The following is a 21,327-nucleotide window of genomic DNA, read 5'->3' on the forward strand; positions in this document are numbered from 1 at the left end:
TCAGGTAACGCAGGGGGTTCTTTACTGTTAGGGCTACCAGATTGTGGAATTCTCTACCACAAGAGGTCGTTTCTGTGGGAAGTATGGCTACTTTCAAAAGACTCTTGGACGTACATCTCAAGGATCAGAACATTTAGGGGTATGAGAGATGATTACGGCCATACACACCCACACAGGTTTTTACTGGATGGACTATTGTGTTTATTCAACCTCAACTACTATTTAACTATATTATATTGGTGTATTAATAAGAATGTGCATATGTTTAGCTCACAAACAGTGGTCATTGAAGCCAAGCCTGTTTAAAAATACTAAAGAACTCAAAAAAAGTCATACATTCTATTGAATAGATTGCTTTATGTAAAGGAAGTAGAGTCCCAGTCAAGGGTTTAAATTGGGACTGTTTTGGTGGACTTAGATACAAGGATCAAGACCTAAATTATCATCTGTTGTGGTGGACCTTTTAAACTTAGGCTGGAGGTGTAGTATGTGTAGAAAAGAAATCAGGTGCGCTAAAATTCACAATCAGGAAAAGGTGTGACACTATAATGAGTGTCCCCCATATACCTGTGATGTGTTTCCAAAATTGATGTGCACTTGAACGGGTGTACAGTAAATACTATACACCCTGGTGCATATACTTGGGTGTGTTATAGTGAATAAGGGATGATAAATGGATAATGTGATACCAACATAAACCAACAAAGTGCACAAGTAATTCAAAGAAAAAGTGTCCAATATTTCAATGGTTGCCACCTCAGTGTGTAGTCCATATACATATAAAAGTGCATAAAGTCCCAATCGTCCCCTCACAGGCTAAAGTAAAGTCCACTCTGTGGGTTCCTCTAGATCCGTGGGGTGCAGATGGGTTCCACCACCTTTGTGGGGATTAGCCCCTTACCATAGAGAAAAGAGGTTAAGGACGGATAATCAGCCCAGTAGTGTCTTGGGAATTCAGGGAGATCACCATGAAATAATCAGATAGTAAGTGTGGCCTCTTACCAGATCGCTCAAACCAAAAGGCGACTGTCTCACTGATCTTTCGGTGTCTCAACCCAATTCCGGTCCACTCTTGTTCTGGGTGTTACTCTCCGCACAGGTGAGGGCTTCCACGTGTATCTCACAGAAACAGATTTAGACCATAGCGCAGTACCTTTGACAATTTATTAAAACAAAAGTATCCAGTGCACTTACAGTTAGATGTTAACTAATGGACACAGGAAACCGATACCGATATTGGAGAGGCCGTGGCCGCCTGCTGTGCGGTCCTCGGCAACTTGCGATGACGATGCGGCGCTCCTCTGTGACGCGTTTCCACTAAACAGTCGTCTACGGAAATAGGAGTAAGCCAGCACCGCCATCATCCGCCCTTAAGTATCCTGATGTGTGCCGAACTTCCGGTGTCTGCAATGTATGTCTTCCCCAGTGCAAACAGGAAGTGACTTCACACTCGGGTCTGCCTAGGAGACTTCCTGTCTTTGAAGAAGGTAAACATCCGGGTTAAAGGCCGGGGATGTCACCGTTCTACTGAGCCTATCAACAGCTGAATTTTAGGATAAATAGGACTTGCAGCGACCGGAAGCTGGGTCTTAAAGAACTGAATGTATACATAAAAAAGGTAATCCAAAGCACGATATTCCATTCCGCTGTTTTGCAATACAGCGGTGGAACATACTCTGCTAATTAGGTAACATACACCAATTAAAATCATAAAACAATATAAAAATTGCCTTATATTGAATCTTAAGCTTAATAGGCAATGGGTAAAAGCTCTAAGAAAATATGAAAGCCAATTGGGACTAATTCATCCGACTAATCCAATAGAATGTCCCAATGTAGGGTGGGGAAGATGTTATGAGCGACTATTCTAATGGATCTGGTACGTGTTCAGCTATTATTGATGAATGCATTAATATCCAGATCTACATTATGTCCTAAGGTCTTTAGCTGATATATCCAGAAGGTTTCCCTTCTGGATATGGTCCTCTTCAAATTGCTTCCTCGCCAGTGGGGGGTGTATTTTTCTATTACTATCACCTCTAAATCTTGATGGTTTTTGTGGTGATGTGTGGTACAATGTTTAGATAAGCTATGACCTGGGAAGCCTTTCCGGATGTTTGCCAGATGTTCACAGACACGGATATTGGCTGTCCTAATGGTCCTGCCTACATACTGTTTCTTACAACTGCATGTCATGAGGTATATGACCCCTTTGGTGTGGCAGGTGATAAAGTCTTTTATGGGGAAACTTTCTCCAGTGACGGTTGACACGAAGGAATTGGTTCTCTTGGTTTTGGCACTTCTACAGAGATTGCAGCTCCTGCAGGGAAAATATCCCTTCAGGTTGGGGAAGAACTTAGGAATCGGAGGTGGTTCTACAGGTGTCCGGGCTATTGTTTCTTTCAGGTTTTTAGCTCTTCTGAAGATCATCTGTGGTCCTGTCGGAAGGACTGGGCCCAGGATCTTGTCCTGCCTTAGTATGTTCCAATGTTTACGAAAAACATGGTTCATCCACCTATAGTTGCTCGAGAACTGTGTAACGAAGGCGAAGTCAAAACTTTTCTTGACTACTTCTTCGCTACGTTGAATAACCAGTTCTTCTTGTTTGCAATCTTCCAAATCCTTCATCTCACTCTCTAGGGTTTTCCGATCGTATCCCTTCTCTATAAAGCGCTGTTTCAAGATCCCCGCTTGTGTACAGTAGTCGGAGCGTTCCGTGCAATTCCTTTGTATCCGCCTGAATTGCCCTCTGGGGATGGACTTTAGCCATGCTGGATGATGGCAACTATCGAGGGAGATAAACCCGTTTTTATCAGTGGGCGTAGGTGTAGTATAAAGAAGAGGTATTTTAAATTGAATGTTTTTTTTCTGTAACAAGAAAAAAACCATACACCCTAATGGCAAATTCCGTGTAGTACATGAAAAAATATTTTCATTAACTCTTAAAATGAACATATGACCAGGCAATGTACACTTTTTAAATATTTACATAATTTTAAAAAGTTGTAAAAACAACTAAAATTTAAGCTATTAACCTTCCTAGCGGTATTCCCGAGTGTGACTCGGGGTAAGATTTTAGTGCCAAAAGCGGTAACCCCGAGTCACACTCGGGGTAGCGCTAAGAAGATCGCTGGATGCTGGAGGAGGTTTTACTTACCTTTTCTCCGGGATCCAGCGATGTCTGCGAGCGGTGTGCGGCGGCGGAGCTCTCTCCCGATTGTCTGCGAGCCCCGGCTTCCGTCTCCGGCGACGTGACGTCCGCCGGGGGGCAAATTCGAATGTAAAATGCACCAAACACACTGATATCGTTCAAAATAAAATAAAATCACATTACATTACCCCCCAGTGCCCTTTCCTGCAGTTTTACTGTACTTTTTATGTAAATATATGTATATATATATATATATATATACATATATATATATATACAGTATATATATATATATATATATATATATATATACATATATATACAGTATATATATATATATACGTATATATATACACATATATATATATATATATATATATATATATATATACACACACACACATATTATATATATATATACATATATATATATATATATATATATATATATATATATACACACGTATATATATATATATATATATATATATATACACACACGTAATTCTTGTGAATGAGCAGCCCAAACCAACTGTATACATTATATATATATATATATATATATATATATATATATATATATATATACGTATATATATATATATATATAATATATGTATACATAATATATGTATACATACATACATATATATATATATATATATATAATATGTATAATAAATGTATACAGTTGGTTTGGGCTGCTCATTCACAAGAATTACATGCTTTCAGCACCTAAAATAATGGTACCGCTTTCAGCACCTAAAATCCAAAAGAATCATACCGCCAGGGAGGTTAAACCAATTCCCGCTAACCTTTGTAGCTGCAAGCATTGTGTAACAGTTAATCCTCCAACTGACAAACCATACTGGCTTGTAAATCAGTAGTGTTTTTGCCAATAGTCACACCTCTTACAACACCTTCCCATCCATTTGTTGTGCACACAGGCATAGCCTACATGAAGGTGACAATGCTTTTTTTAATTCAGGAGCAGTGAATAGTGTTGTCATTCCATTGCAGTAAAACTATATGCGGTAGATTTCACTGGGAGGATAAGCGGGTATTTCTGAATATTTGCATGGGTGTTATGGGGAAAAAATAAAGGCAGATGCCGGTACAATTAAGCGCTGCACCACATAATTTTTTAATAGGAGGCCATAGTTGTTGTTGTTTCTCTAACACAAACATATTTTGAATAACACAAAGTGCAGAAATTTTGAAATCTGACTTTTGCCTTGTAAGCAATGAGTTGCATATTGTGTATCTAAAAAGGAAAATTATCGGCTGAAAATAGGGTTTTCAGCTTTGTGATGAAAGAAAAAAAAATACAGAAATTGTCTGCCGAAAACGCCCGCAATTTTGACGCTATTTTACTTTGCTTATGGTGTGTTTTTCATAGGTCATGTAACTCAAATGCATCGAAAACACGACATGTGCATTTTTGATGCGTTCTTGCTGTATTTTTAATGCATTTCAATTTGGAGGTGCATTTTTGGTGTGGTTTGCCAAATATGCACCAAAAAAGCAGGAAGCAGGAATTTTAACACTGCTTCTAAAGGTGCCAATAATGGCTGACAAAAAATTCATATTCATTTCAATTCATGGTACAATTATTTATTAAAATATATATTTTTTTTTTTTTATATTTTAACCATCCATTTCAGTTTTGGTCAAGTGCATTCTATATTTTTGGTTTCTGCACTGAAATTTTATTTTCGGTGCACCACTAGTCTTTTCTACAGGAACAAATAACTTTATCATTCATTAAAAGTGACATTTTATATTTTCACTGTGCTTCCAGATCTCACCTTTTTTAGTTCTTTTATGCACCTATATAATTACTTTACCCTTACGTTTATCCAGAAAATGGAAGAACAGAAGAAGTGGCTTGATGAGGAGGTTGAAAAGGTATTAAAGGAGCGTCAAGCTTTGAGTGAATTGGAAGACGACCTAAATAAAAGGGAAGAAAGTATTGCTAAGATGGAAGACATGCTTAAAGAAAAGAGCCAGTTGGAGATTAAAAAGCTACGTTCAAGCCAGGTATGGTAATTTAAATCTCTTTTTTGAAATCTTCTAGGTTATTGATAGTTGATTAAAATTAAATTACACTTTCATCTTCAGGGTCCATACACACTGAGATTAAAAACACTAGTTCTTTTGGCAGAAAAAAACGCCCTTATAGAGCGTTTTTTTACATGCGTTTAGGCGCATTTTGTGTTTTTTTTTTTTCTGCCAGAAAACTCATCTTAAAAATGCAATCCAGAAGGGTTTTTTTCTGCCTCGAAAAGTTGAGCTTAAAATATGCCTCTAAACACCCTAATGTGCATGGACACATAGGATAGCATTGGTTGTTTCTACAAGCAAAACGCAAAAGTCCTGTAGAAGCAGCGGTTTTCAAGCCCACTGAGCATAGACCTTCAGGCTTAGTTAGCTATTTCAGTGGGGGTCACAGGGACATGTTGCTGAGATGGTCAGCCTAAGCTTCCCTACACCTAGCTATAAATTAAGCTTTCTGGATATTACAAGACTTTCCAAAGTCAGTAGGCATATACAGTTCTTCTAGTGTGATTAGGATCCTCTTCAAACCGTTTCTAACAAGAATTTTCAGACAAGCATATCTGAACATATGACATATTTACTTCAGAACCATCATGAGGGGTCATTTGTAGTTTGACTTCCTAGTAATCTCTTAGATGAATGAAACCTTGTTTGGTTTCCTTCCTCCTCCCATTAGAGTACCCAGTTTTGTTTTTCTCTGGATTTCTGGAATTTACACAATTTGTGCCTCAAACTTTTTTATAGGTTTTATACATAACATAATTTGTGTACTGAGGAATGACAATAAAGAGCTAGGAAAAAAGTGGAGCAACCAGAATTGCAACATAACTAAAACCTAAGATCTGCTGGATGTGGGCTTTAATATTTGTAGCTGCACATCTAATACATTCACTTGTAGCATCAACAGCCAGTATAGTGAAGAAGGTTTACCGATGCCTTTATTTTTTGAGAAGACTGAAATGCGTTTGCTTTGGTATTGTTTCTCATTTTATAGGCCTGTGGTGAAGAGGATCCTTCCATCTTGTATTTTTGTTTGGTACAGACTTTAATCTGCAGTGAATAAACAGGCAGTGCACGGTGTGGTAAAGATTGCCCAGGGGATTATTGGCAGAAATCTACCCATCAGTATTGTTTACAACAGTAGGTGTAAGAAGATGACCCTCAGTGTTATAAGGGACTCTTCCTATCCTGCTTATGGACTGTTTGTCTCCCTCCAGTCAGGGGTTACACAGCATCAGGGAACCACCTGGCAAGTTTCTCCACCCCAACTCGCTCATCCATATCTTTATGGACCTTGCTTAGTGCACTAGTCCATATCATTTGGTGGAGGGGGATTATGGTGTTGGGTTGTTTTTCAGGGGTTGATCTTGGCCCCTTAGTTCCAGTAAAGGGAATTCTTAAGGTGTCAGCATACCAAGACATTTTGGACAATTTCATGCTCCAAATTTTGTGGAAACAGTTTGGGGATGGCCCCATCCTGTTCCAACATGACTGCGCACCGGTGCACAAACAAGGTCCATGAAGACATGGATGAGCGAGTTTGCGGTGGATGAACTTGACTGGCCTGCACAGAGTATATTAAACCGTAGCAGAGGGCTTCTTCAAGAGTAAACACACTCTAGTCATGCTCTAGTCAAACGACTAACACTCTCAACCTTTTAAAATGCTGTCTGCACAGAAGTATAGGTGCTTAACCACTTGCCGACGTATGGGTACGTCACTAGCCTGTGAGGCTCTGGGGAGCGAGCGCGCACCACCGGAGGCGCGCTCCCGCTTGGTCACGGACCCCCCCGCGTGTGTGCCTGGCGGACCCGATGTCCGCCGGGCACTCGCGATCGTCCGTGACAGCGGGAGAAAGGCAGGCGGCTGATGTAAACAAGCCGCCTGTCACTCTCCCCTGTGTAAGAACAGTGATCATACGGTTCTACTATGTAGGACCGTTGATCACTGTTCTACACCTCAAGCCACAGCCAATCACAGTAAGAATCACGCCCCTAGGGACACACACCACCCCTCCCTCTCAAATAAAGTTAACCCCTTCACTACCAGTGTCATTTTACAGTAACAGTGCATATGTATAGCACCGATTACTGTAGTGATGTCACTGGTAACCCCAAAAGTGTCAAAAATGTCAGTCAAGGGTCCGATCTGTCCGCCGCAATGTCGCAGTCCCGCAAAAAAAAATTGCAGATCGCCGCCATTACGCGTTAAAAAAAAAACAACAAAAATGACAAAAATCTTTCCCTTAGTTAGTAAACGCAATAACTTTTGCGCAAACCAATCAAAATACGCTTTTTGCAATTTTTTTTTTTTTACCAAAAATATGTAGCATAAAACAAATTGGCCTAAAATGTTAAAAAATTTTTGATTTTTACATTTTTTTTGGGGGGGGGGAATTTCATAAAAAAAATATGAAAAATATTGTTATTTTTTCAAAATTGACGCTCTTTTTTTGTTTATAGCGCATGATCAAAAAATCGCACAGGTGATCAAATGCCACCAAAAGAAAGCTCTGTTTGTGGGAAAAAAAGGACATCAAATTCGTTTAGGTACAGCGTCGCACGACCGCGCAATTGTCCGTTAAAGTCACGCAGTGCCGAATCGCAAAATACCCCCTGGTCAGGAAGGGGGTAAAATCTTCCGGGGCTTAAGTGATTAAAGGATAGGTTCACTTTTTTATTTATTTTCTAAATTCCAGCTTCCTAATGTACCAATATACCATTAGTGTACTTTTGCAGAAATAAAAAAATCTTTCTATTTATCTTCACACCCCTTACCTCACTGTCCAGCTGGCTGTATGAAAAAAACGTCTCCATTACTTCCTGGATGGACCTTAGGAAGTGACACAGGAAGGAGTTTACCATCCCCCATCCCCCCTCTAGCACATCACTACTAGGGATGCACCGATCTGACTTTTTTGGACCCGATACCGATATCTGGCGTTGTGAAATCGCCGATACTGATACCGGAACCCATCCGGAGCTACACACAAAGCAAGCGGCTGCAGTACAGAGCAAAGCCGCTGCTTCATGTGTACGGCTCCTCCATTCACAGGCGGAGTGCATCTGATATCACTCCGTCTGTGAGCCGGGACTATACAGGAAGAAGCGGCTCACATCCCATACTACTACTGCACCTAGTAAGGGGTGGCTGAGCCGTTACCAAGCAAAAACCAGATCGGCCAGTGGATCGGTCAATGTTACCGATCCCCCGATCCATCTAAAATGGCCATATCGGTGCCGATATCCGATCCGAATATCGGATCGGTGCATCCCTAATCACTACCACCCATTATCAGATCAGAAAGTCCATTCAGGAAGTAATGGAGATTTTTTTTATACAGCCAGTTGGACAGTGAGGTAATGGGTGTGAAGATGAATAGAACAATGTTTTTTTTTCTGAAAAAGAAGTACACTAATAGTATATTAGTATATAGAAGAACTGGAATTTAGAAAAAAAAAAAAAAAAAAGGTGACCTTATGGTGCAAATTATTATTATTATTTTCAATTGTCACCCATATATTTATGTTTACATATTTATTTATAGACTTAAATATACCCTTTATGTTTTTTTGGAATTACAATAAAAATATCAATAAATAAGTTAAAAATTAGCACAATAATGGTGATGGTTATTATTTGACTTCCTAGGCAATCAACAGTGACATGCTGAGGATGTCGACACGTTTGAATAAATTAGAAAGTGAACTGAAGGATAAGAGTAAGAAATTGCACAGCAGTAATGGTGACGATGAAAGAAGAATATCTGAGGATGTTAAAGTCCTGCAGAAGGAGCGGGATCATCTCCTACAGAGGAGAGACAGCCTTGATGAAAAACTGAAGAATGGAACAGTGCTGTCACCAGAGGTACAATGATATATACGCTTTTCATGCACTTTTCTGTGCGGAGAGGGTTCAGGATTTGAAATGCGACTTAAATAAAATCTCAAATGCAGCATTCCTGAAAATGCTAGTTGTATCCCCCTGGCTTTTAAATATGTTTTGCCAATGACTTGCAACAAGCAATGCAGTTTGGACTCAATTGGGTTTTCATGACAACCAGCATACTAGAAGTCGGCAATGCCAGCTATCATACTTTTTTAGTACAGGCTTTCTTTAACCACTTGATGACGGGCCACAGTACATTTATGTTATTACTTTGGCGCTAAATACAGTTGTTATGGCAGCAGCTAGCTGCCATAACCCCGGTATTCTCTTGTTCTGTGGGCGATTGTCTACAAAATAAAAGTGGTTTCAGAGGCGCATTCACCGCAAGATCACTTTTAGAGGCGGCAGGAGAGGTCTTTAGAGTGAGAGCAATAATTCTAGCACTAGACCTCCTCTGTAACTCTAAACAGGTAACCTGTAAAAATGTTTTTAAAAAAAAATAGTAGCACCTATGGAGATTTTTAAGTATCTTAGTTTGTTAGCCTTCCACGAGCGTATTTAATTTTAAAGCATGACATGTTAGGTATCGATTTACTCGATGTAACATCATCTTTTTCATTATACCATAAAAATAGGCTAACTTTACTGTTAGTAAGTAAAAAAGTGTATTTTTTCCAAAAAAATTGCGCTTGAAAGACCGTTGCGCAAATACCGTGTGACATGAAATATTGCATCGACATTTTATTCTCTGGGTCTCTGATAAAAAAAAATATATAATGTTTGGGGGTTCTAAGTAGTGATCGACCGATATCGTTCTTTTTATTGCCTATACCGATATTTTGGTCAGGGCATATCGGTATCGGCCGTTATCTGCCGACATTTAAAAAAAAAATGTTTTATTCTTTTACACAGACACTCTTGTGGAGGGATCTGGGGGTCTTAAAGACCCCCAAACCCCTCCTCTGCACTTAAGCATTCAAAACGCCAAGTTTGGCTGTTTTGAATGCTGTCATTTTTTTTAATTTGGCGCTGAGTAACCCAAAGTGATGTTATGACATCACTTCTGGGTTTTTACATTGGGACCTGATCAGAGCCGAATGCGGCTTTGATCAGGTCTTTGGCGGCCGGGCGAGCCGCGGAAGACAGCCGAGCGACTTCTCAGCTGCATCGGTTGCAATTACAAGACAGCTGACCGTCGACTATCCGGTACAGCACTTTCCCGAAATATCGGCAATATCGGTAACCTCAGGGGCCGATTCCGATATATCGGGGAAAGTGCAGATCGGCCCTCGTATATCGGCTTTGCTGATAATCAGTCAATCCCTATTTCTAAGTATTTTCTAGCAAAAAATACAAACTTAAACTTGTAAGCAAAAAGTTCCAGAAAAGGCCTGGCCTATCTGATCTCTGGTCTTACCTTCAATCCTGCATTGTTGAAAAGACTCCTCTCCTGTACTGAAAATGCTTAGTCTAATTTCACTGCACACAGTGACTTTCTCACAGTGTACATTTGAAACTGCAACTAGTGAGATAGACTGCCTCATTTCCTAGCTGGAAGACATTCAGCATCATATAGTTCTTTCTCCCCCAGGCCTACTGTCCCTGGCCTGCCCTGTTTATTCATTGGACTTCAGTTCTTTTTAATTATGGAGGCTTAGCATTACATGTGGGTAATATCTAAGGTGCTCTGATTGCAAATGATATTTGCATAGAAACACGCATTCCTTCACACTCACCCATCAAGGTGTTGTGATATTTGCATAATTTCCCCTAATAGCCATCCCACTACCTACATCAGAGAGACGTACTGAGGCATGGTCTGCCTGCATTGCATAGAGAAGTACAGAGACCCAACGATGATATCACTAGGTCTAAAAGGTATATCATGACAATGAAAGTCTTTTATTTGAAAATGTCATTAGCATGTTGATGAGTAGAGAATAGAGGAACCAGGAAAGATAAAATATAAGCAGATTAAACTTCAGATTTTATACGTGTTGTGTATCTGTTTCCAGTGATCCACAATTGTAAAGTCTTTTGTGGTAAAACAAGGAGCCCAGTGAATATTCCTGGAACTCATTTTGTTGAGCCTGTAACTCAGTATATTTTAGCACTATTAATATTGCAGTACTTGTAGAGCTCTACAATTCTGTGTAGCCATACTTTCAGGTTATAAATCCATTGTTGAGGCAACCCTAGTCATTACGGAAGACACTCCTGAAGTGGTTATAAAGCCTTGTTTTTTTTTGTTTTTGTTTTTTTAAATAACAAACATGTAATACTTACCTGCTTTATGCAGTTGTTTTTGCACAGAGCAGTCCAGATCCTCCTCTTCTTGGGTCCCTCTTCGGCTCTCCTGGCCCTTCCCTCCTGTTGAGTGCCCCCACAGCAAGCAGCTTGCTATGGGGGCACCCAAGCCGAGTCACCGCTCCCTGTGTCCATTCAGACACAGAGCCACAACCCGGCCTCCGCCCCTCTCTCTTCTGATTGGCTGAATGATTTTGATTGACAGCAGTGGGAGCCAGTCGTACCACGCTGCTGTCTCAGCCAATGAGGAGGGGACTCCCAGGCAGCTTAGACAGACACTCCTGCAACATCGCTGGATAAAGACGGGCTCAGGTAAGTATTAGGGGGGGCTGAGGGGAGCTGCTGCACACAAGGGTTTTTTATCTTAATGCATAAAATGCATTAAGATAAAAAAAAAACTTCTGACTTTACAATCCATATAACTCTCACACATAGTTTATTTTATTTACAGTTGAGCTGTTAATTTAGTTAATAAGTCATTAATCAGTTTTATTAGAGCAGTTTCAGTGGAATGTTGAAGGCAGAAGTCAAACTGTAGGGCAGGGGTGCCCAACCAGTGGCCCACGGAGCCCTCTGATGTGGCCTGCGCCCTCCTGCTCTGGGATTGCGGGTTAGCAAGCCCAGATCGCAGGTTGCTGACCCTCCAGAGCATGCATGTTGTGAATAAAGCCAGCAGCAGAGGCATCAAGAGGCTGTGGAGCAGAGCCGCATAAGCCGTTGCTTCCTGTATAGTCCTGGGTCCTGTCACAGACACAGTGATACCAAACGCACTCTGCCTGGGACAGCAACAGCGGGCGATACCTGAATGGAATATTGTTATTAATGGTTAGTTTATTACTGAAATCACAGTGTATATATGGACATATCTGTTCTGCAGTGGATACTGGGCTGCTTTCATACTGATCCACAGGTGCAGCGCAGCGCACCTGTGGGTTACCTGCACTGAGCCATAGACTTCTGTTTGTTACCTGCGGGTTTGGTTCGCTTTCAGAAAGTGCACCTCACCTGCAAGATATAATAGAAGTCTTTGGCAAAGTGCAGCTAGCCTGCAGGAAAGCCACAGGTGCACTGCGCTCCACCAGTGGTGTAGGTAAACAGTAATGCATCGGTGTGAAAGCAGCAATAGACCCCTTTCATACGATCAGTCTGACCCAAACGGACCCTCCATTCACCTCTATGGTGCGGCAGATGTAAACGGACTTGTGTCCATTTACACCCGCCTACCTCCAATTTGATCCATAAAAAAAAAAAAAAAACAGAACTGGATCCATCCCCTTCCATCTGAGCAGAACAAATCGGAGGGCCCATAGAGTAGAGTGAGCTATGTCCATGTCTGCTCTGAATATGCAGAGTAGACACGGACCTGTCATCCGCCTGCTCTACTTATTGTGGCTCGCGACCGGTTATCAAGTCGAATAAGTAGCCCTCTTTCTTCAAAAGGTTGGGCACCCCTGCTGTAGGGGGTTGAGAAGGTTGTTATCGGTGAGGTCGCAGCTTGTCTCTTGTAGACAAGGCATTCAAGAAGTTTGGAGGCAAGGCAAATAAGAAGTTTGGAGTCAAATGGTAGAAGGAAGATGGGTCTTAGGTTGTTCAAACTGGTGGGATCCAGTGACGGTGTATTAAGTATGGGGGGTAACCAGTACATTTTTTTAAAAGATGGCGATAGAGAAGGAGAGATTGAAAGATTATATTAATGCCTCAATGTAGCACAATGCAAAAAAAAAAAAAATCAAACCTTCCCTTAATTATAATAAATCATCACAAAAGATCCCAAAGTATATATTCACATAAATGAGATGTCCAAAATAAATGTTCACATGAATGAATTGTCCATTTTTTACAATCCAATGAAGAAAATCCTCCACCAATGCGTGAAGATTTCTAAATTCTTCCACTCCTTTTAACCACTTAAAGACCGCCCGCCGCAGTTTTACTGCGGCAGGTCGGCTCTGTCCCGCAAAATGGCGTAACTTTACGACCCTTTGCGGGACCGCTAGAGCGCGCCCCCATTCGCCACAGGTAAGCCGATCAGCGGGTCCGGCGGCCACGATTGCTGCCGGGCACCTGCAATTGCTCATGGAGACAGAATGGCGGTCTGCCGTTGTATACAGACCGCTGTTCTGTCAGTTATGAACACAGGGAACAGGGATCCTGTGTTCCTCTTATTTTGGAACACAGGTCTCTGTGTTAATGCAGAAAGCCCATCCCCCACAGTTAGAAAGCACCCCCTAGGGACACATTTAACCCAAAAAACTATTGCAATTCCATGTTCTGTGTACTGTGGGAAACTAGATATAATGAATGCAGTGTCCTGGGTTTAGTAACACTTTAGTTCAAGGTAATATATTTCAAGGTAATATATGTTGCTTGTTGCCCCTCTATGGGCCTTGCTACTACACTAACTTAGGATCTCTTCTGGTAGCACCACAGAGGAGTAAAAAGGAAATGGGATCAATAGTGCTCTCTGTGTAATACTCTTTTTTTTTTTTAAATAAAACTCCTAAAATAAACACTCACATTAAAAAAGCACACAAAGCGATATGAATGAGGCATACCATGTTTTAGTAGTGGAAAAGATTAGGAATCTTCAAGATTATAAACATAATATTTTTGTTAACGTATCATGTTAAATTTACAACCACTTAGCGCCCTTTCACACAGAGAAGTTTTTCAAACACTTTTGCATTAAAAAAAACGCCTGAAAAGCTCAAGCAAAATGCTTCTTATTAAAATCGATGAATGCTTCACATTGGTGCAGTGCGGTGAAAAAAATTCTGCATGCAACATCTTTGGAGCATGTTTGGAAAGCTAAAAAAAAAGCCCCCCAAAAACACCCCCCTCCATTGAAATGAATGTAAAGCACGTCAAAAATGCCCCAAAAGTGCTTCAAAAGCGTTCCGTGTTTTACTTACGGTTTTGAAGCGAAGCAGTGAAAGGGCTCTTATACAATGTAATAAACAAAAACAGAACCATAATACCAAATAAAGGTAACCATCCCTGTGAAACCAAGCAGTTAACAATAATCCTCAGATGAGTAGGTTGAAAGAATATTAGTGAGAGTTCCCCACGTTAACCAAAAAAAGCTTTTTTTTCAACTTGCATTAACAGACCAGAGTTCAGTCCATCTAAATCTTCTAGTGCATCTATCACTTTCCTCTCCCCATACTGACGGTCCAAAGGTGTTTGCTTTACAGGAGAAACGTTGGCTCCTGCTGCTATTATTACAGGTACTTCTATAGTGCTGTCAATTTACACGGCGCTTTACATATATACATATTATACATTCACAATATTCCTTGCCCTCAAGGAGCTTACAATCTAAGATCCCTAACTCACACACATACTAGGGCCAATTTAGACAGGATCCAATTAAACTACCAGCATGTCTTTGGAGTGTGGGAGGAAACCCTAATATTATTATTACTATTATTATTATACAGGATTTATATAGCATCAACTGTTTGCGTATCACTTTACAACATGAGGCCAGACAGTACAGTTACAATACAATTCAATACAGGAGGAATTAGAGGGCCCTGCTTGTTACAGCTTACATTACCCGGAGGAAACACACGCAGGCACATAGAAAACATGCAAACTCCAAGCAGGTAGTGCCGTGGTTGGGATTTGACCCTAGTGTGGCTAGGTGGTAGATATCCACTAGCCACACTAGGGTCAAATCCCAATGACCCTAGTGTGGCTAGGTGGTAGATATCCACTAGCCACACTAGGGTCAAATCCCAATGACCCTAGTGTGGCTAGGTGGTAGATATCCACTGTGCTGCCCCAGTCAAACCCTTGTCAGAATGGATCGGGGACATGGCTTGCCATCACTGTGTTTGTACGTGGACACACAGCCGGGCTCAGGAGCATGCATATACTGGTGCCTTATTAGTACACGGCTTACTACCTGAAGGCCCCTACAGGGGGGGTCAATAGCGATGGTGAGGGACTGCCAGAAAAGGAGTAAAGTTACCTTACTGTGCCATATTGTTGCGATTTAAAAGGTTAGTATAACCTTGCTACTTAAAAAAAAAAGTATAACCTTTTTTACTGAAAAAAAAAAACACTTTAGTAGCTCTTTCAATTTTAAGAGCGGTTAATTAAAGCTCAATTCCATCTAACACTTTTCTTGCTTAATATTATTTATTGAAGTTTCTTCTCATAGCAGAATCAAAATCAAAGAACACTGCCATTGGAGAATGTTAGAAGTGGAAAAATCCAATAAAAAAAAAAAATGGCATCCAAGGGGCACTGGGACTTTGATGAGTTTAAACAGGGTAGCGAGAGGCCAAGAAACATTTGAGTCCACTGGCTCAGATTAGGCTGCTCACAACAGGCAAGGCTACCCTACTGTGGGTACTCCAGCAGGTTACCAGAAAAAGAGGTGCATATATGGAAGGAGTGCCAGACCAAAAAATTTGGAGTCCAAATTAATTTATTGATGTTGTGCTAAAAGACAGCCAACACGTTTTGGGGGTCAAAGGGAACTTCCCCTTCCTCAGGGCTTCAGTTAAAAATGAGAAGCTTCTTATTTTGACTGCTGATGCAGATACTGCTGGCCAGGAATCCTAATCCAGCAATCCGCTTCCCTGCACATATTCAAGCAGAAAAACCTTATTTTGAGTCCACTCAAGGTTCTCAGTTTTTAACTGAAGCCCTGATAAAGGGGGGGTTCCTTTAATCTTCAAAACGCATTGGCTGTCTTTTAACATGGCATCAAACAAAGGAATTTGGACTTTTTGGTCTGGCGTTCCTTCCACATATGCAAAAAGGAGGAGATCGGAAAAGAGAGGCAGAGGTTCCTTTTGGGTCTACCATACGATCCTCAGTTGGGTGGTTGGGTGGCTTCCAGCTAACACTTTTCAGGCCCTTTACAATTACATGTTTTTTTTTCTTTTGAAAATGGGTCTAAACATATAAATAAAAGCTGACTGTTATAAGCACCCATGGTTTGTCCCAACTCTAACTGTCACTTTTCCACGACAACATACTCTACATGCAAAAGTGGAAACCTTTATATAAAGGCATGTGAAAGTGAAAAAAAAAAAGAAGCTGAATGCTACTATTACAGATATTGTTCCCACGGAGTACAATACTTTTCCTTATAATGGTTCTTTAATTCTGATTTGTCTCTCAGTACACAGTGCGCAAGCTTTTAATACTGTACACTTGTAGAATTCCCTGAAAGATCTGTTTTGTCAGTTTCTTCTGAAAATGCAAGTGACTATTTGAATCTACTGCACAAAGCTGTAGTAGAAACACTGCTGAGTGCCTTATGTACTTGTTTCCACAGGAAGAGCACATCTTGTTCCAGTTGGAAGAAGGAATAGATGCCTTGGAGGCTGCCATTGAGTATAAAAATGAATGCATTCAGAGCCGAAAACAGACCTTAAAAGAGTCCTCTCAAATCCTCACACAGAGTGAAAACAACGTCATTGAAAAATTCAGCTCCTTTTCTGCTGCTGAGACGAGATCTATCCTTGTCAAGTACTTCAAAAAGGTAGGAGCTGGTAACTGTTGCTCAATAGCATTATTTAAAGCTTCTTGAAAAAAGGCTAAGTGATGCTACACATTCTTTGGTGGTTTTATGTCATATCAGTATATATTCTAAATGCATGGCGACCCATCTCCTAAGGACAATCAAACTGCCAGAGAAAACAAATCCATTTACTTGTTTTACAAATGAAACTTGCACATCCACTGTCGAAAATGACTTCACAAATTTAGAAATTCTGTAAACTTTCTGTAGTTTAGTGCACTGTGTTTAGCCAAACATACTGTACCTAAAGCGGAACTAAACCCATTGATTTAACAGCTTTTGCTCTCAACCAAACTATCAAAAATAGCTGGTGTCATAACTGATCACATGTGCAGCATATTGGCAGTTGCAGATCAAACAGAAGCTAAGGTGGCAGCTTACATGGCTGAAAAGGCTAGAAGGGTATAGTTGTGCTTTAATCTAAATATTTTTTTGAAGTGAATTACTATATTTAATGCAAAGCTACCAAAAAATGTAAAACTCAACCCCTCCCTCCACAACGTTTGCTAGGCTCTTCCAAGCACCAAAACTCACATTTACAGCCAGTCCAATGCCTGCTACCGGCACTTCCAGGTATTGGGAGAGTTACTGTCCCTCCACATTGCAGCACTTAGGCCTGCATACCCAGTCACCAACCCCCAGTAGTCACAGGAATGAATGTGTATTGTAGGGTGTGCAATTACCACTACTACTGGGTATTCCCCACTACTGCCAAAAAAATCTGAAAGTACATAAGTGAATATCCCTAAAGAAAAAGTCTACCCTAACACTCAAATCCCAGCATCTATAGATCTCCTCGATTTAACACTAACCTATCTAGCCCTGTAAATAAGAAATCAGTATACTTCCCTTTTTTGAAGCCAATCCGACCCTATCCCATGCTGAGCTGTCAGCCGCAGCTTCGCTGTGGAGGCGGGTGCAGGGGACACTGCCGACAATAAAAGTCCCATAGTAAGTCTATGGGTGATGTTACTTCCCATTCATTTCACAGCTGTTGTCGGCCGTGTCCTCTGCAGAGCTTCTGCTGCTGGAAATAGGGTCGGATCGGCTTCAAAAAAAGTATGTATACTGATTTCTTCTTTACAGGGCTAGATAGGATAGTGTTCGATCTTTGAGATCTATAGATGCAGAAATTTTAGTTTTAGGGTGGACTTATCCTTTAATCCCAAAATAAGTGAGTACGTTAACAAACGGTCCCAGTGAATAACATCCACGTCACATCAGACTTTGGTGTATAAAACCGTCTTCTCCGCGAGCAGGATAAATCAATAATCTAGTGAGTACACACACCACTACAGTGCACTAATGGATGTGCCCTCACTTCCTATGATGGACCTCACCAATACAATTAGAGGTCCAATATCACTTTAGAAGGTAAGCTTCACAGGTGCACACTTCCAATAAAGCTCTTCTTGTAGGGGCTTAGAAGACATATATAAACACTGAAGGAACTTCACTAGTGTAAAACCACCAATTATTTATTAAAACCAAAATACAATCTTACTCATTTATAAGTAGTAAGAAGTTGCATTATATATGTCCTGATCCACAGCTGTTACCAGCCAGGAAGATCCCTCAATGTTGTCATAGGCCCTCCTAGTGTGATGACGTTGGGAAGTTCCACCCATCTGACATGTTGCATCAGGGAAATTAAGAGCAGCATGGGGATTTTTTATTGATTTTTATTTACATATTTCAATATATTTTTTAAGTGCTGAAACTTGCTGAGACCAGATAAAAGCTTATTTAACTATTTATGTACAGCCTTAAGTCTAAATGGCAGGTAGCATTGCAAAAATCCCCCTTGGACTGCCACTGCGCTGTCAATCTGCCTGAGGGTGGTTCAGGTTCACTGGCACTCTATACAGAGCTGATCTTAGCAGCTGTGTACCTTGTGATTACTGTAATGACCAATTACAGTGATCACAAATTTAAAAAGTATAGTGTTTACAATAATTAGCCTGCCCCTTCCCCTTCCTTTACAGGGTTAATTAATTAATTAATCAATCAGTCATTTATTTGTTGGTTCCAGATGAGCAGCAGTTGTGGGCTTCTTTTTAACGCTTTCACTCCCATCTCTCCTGTGAAATGGATGAAGACTATCCGTGCTGTCTCTACAGTGACCTATATGTTAACCTTTCACCTGTCTTAACCTGCACATCTGTACACTAAAGCCCCGTACACACGATCAGATTATCGAGCGATCTGTCGTCCGTTTTTTGTGGCATGCTAGTCTGATGCGGAAAGTGAAGGGGTTAATTTCATACGAATTATCCCGTACAATGGAATTCTACTTCAGAAGTGATGTCATACGTTGGATTGTTTTGTATGTGTTCTTTCGTCTCTGAGCATGCCTAGTCTTGCTCTTAAGATTTTTTTCTGTCAAACTGTACTAATGAGACAAAAATCGGACGTTGTGTTGACGGACAATAAAAATTTTATAGCCTGCACATCAGGATTTTTTCGGCCGAAAAGTCTGAGTCGGCTGTCGAAAGCACCATACTAACAATCCAAAAATCGGCAGATCAGTCGTCGGACGAATTTTCCCTTCAGATGTTCTTATCGTGCGTACGGGCCTCAACTCTCTCCTCTCCATCCTTCCAATGTGTGTAACCTCTGTTACCCTCTTCACCTACTCCTCCCTCCATGTACAGTATGACCTGTATATTTAAAGTATACCTTAAGGCACAACTTATTTTCTTTTACGTCCTCTGAGAGTCACCGCCCACTCATTCAGTCTTCACCAATGGGTATTGACCTCTTATCCATAGGAGCAAACTAGGCATAAGACTTGTTAAAAACAAAGTAATTTACATAGACACACCTATGGGGGCTGTCCCACTGGTCCAATACCCCCCTGCTATCAGCCATTCCAACTCAGTTTGTCTTCTGCCTAGTTAGGAGTAAGATAGGCTTCCCTGTGCTGGGACTACGGTCTCAGCCTTTCTTCTGTTTTATGATTTTATTTTCTGCAAATGTGTTTTTTCTTTGCACTACTAGCTGTTTATTTGTCAGCGTTTAGTTAGTCGGATCTTTGGATGACGACAGCGTTGCAGAGCTGGGAGTCGCACTGGTCGTCTTGGTGCTCCAGGACAGAGGGCCTTATGGAATCCCAGCCCGCCATCGAGCGTTTAGCAGGCTATGCGTACACCCTGGCCTCGCAAATGACCTGTCCCTGTCCTCAGGGATGAAAGCCCGCGAGGTGGCCACCTCGCTTGGACGTCTCAACCACGGTTCCGTGCATTGCTAGCGTCCTGCGTTTTTTGGCTGACGGCACCCCCACCGCCTGGGGTGGGAGGCTTCCCGTCGATGAGAGGCGCCCACGCCATCGGGTACGGTAAGTACATTCTGTGTAGGGCCTCTGTCTGGGGATGGCAGTCTGATGTGTCTGTGGTACCCCCTCATGTCTGTGCGTTCGGGGCTCCCTTACTCCCGGTCCCTGCGGGGGCTCTACCACGTCTGGAACGCTATGTGGGGGGGTTGTGGGGGTCCCTATCCTGAGTGCCACTATTTTGTGTGTGTTGGGGTGCAGACATGTGCGGCGGCCGCTGCGGGGTTAAAAACCGCGGGTCCGCCATTTTAGGTGTGGGCAGCTGCTTGGCTTCACTATGGGCGCTTCTGCAGCTATGTATGTAGTGTATTTTGGCGCCTTCAGGTGCCATCTTGTGTGTGGCAATGTGTTCCTTCTGTACACATGTCGGAGGCCATTTTCCCAGAGCCTCCCATTGCTTTCTATGGGCAACCATTTTCCCTTAGCCTGAATCCAGTTCAGCCTCATGCGGTGTGACATCACTTCCTCTTTCATGCAGAGGAGATCGCCAGGCAAGCGTGGTAACACTTGTGGGGGTCTGTCTTGCTGTTTTGTGGGAAATATCTCTGGCTATCCGTTTCATTCCTGCCTGCGGGGTCTATCAGTATAGTCCTTCATAGCGGTGTACTGCAGTGGGATCACGTGCGCTTAAAGGACAAGTACCAAAAAAAAAATACTTTTTTCTCTTGGAGTCCCAGGACAGGAAATTTCCCCCAGCTTTGATGGATGATTCAGGCTCCTCTGGATCTTCTGCCCTGACTGCTGCACTTGCGACTTTAGCGTCTAAGGTGGATCTTTTGATGGCTGAACGGGATTCTAGAAAAGGCCTAGGTTTTTTTCGCTCCTCTGATTCAGAGTCTGACATGGTTGCCGTAGATAGTGTGCCCCTTGAAGGGTCTCATTCTTCCCATTCTGAAGGGGAGGCGGAGGATGAGGAGGGGGATGATTCCCCCCCTGGGACGGCCGAAGAACGAGCAGCTATGGCTGCACTGATTACTGCTGTAAAAGATACACTACATTTAGAGGATGAGCCCAATCCTCCGGGCAAGTGGTCCTCTTTTGGTACCCGCA

The 21,327-nt window shown here is 41.6% G+C and overlaps 1 protein-coding gene across 2 annotated transcripts in view; it reads left to right on the plus strand.

Annotated features, from left to right (window-relative positions):
• The window catches only part of KIF27 (kinesin family member 27), a 165,539-nt gene that overhangs the window by 108,873 nt on the left and 35,339 nt on the right, over positions 1 to 21,327 (plus strand). For both annotated transcript variants that reach the window (XM_082265583.1, XM_082265584.1), the window contains exons 13-15: positions 5,015 to 5,191; positions 8,861 to 9,076; positions 16,701 to 16,907. In XM_082265583.1, the coding sequence (XP_082121709.1) occupies positions 5,015 to 5,191; positions 8,861 to 9,076; positions 16,701 to 16,907 (600 nt within the window). The remainder of the gene's footprint in view (positions 1 to 5,014; positions 5,192 to 8,860; positions 9,077 to 16,700; positions 16,908 to 21,327) is intronic.

Source organism: Pelophylax lessonae (genome assembly GCF_965119305.1).
Source record: "Pelophylax lessonae genome assembly, chromosome: 1".
Lineage (NCBI taxonomy): Eukaryota > Metazoa > Chordata > Amphibia > Anura > Ranidae > Pelophylax > Pelophylax lessonae.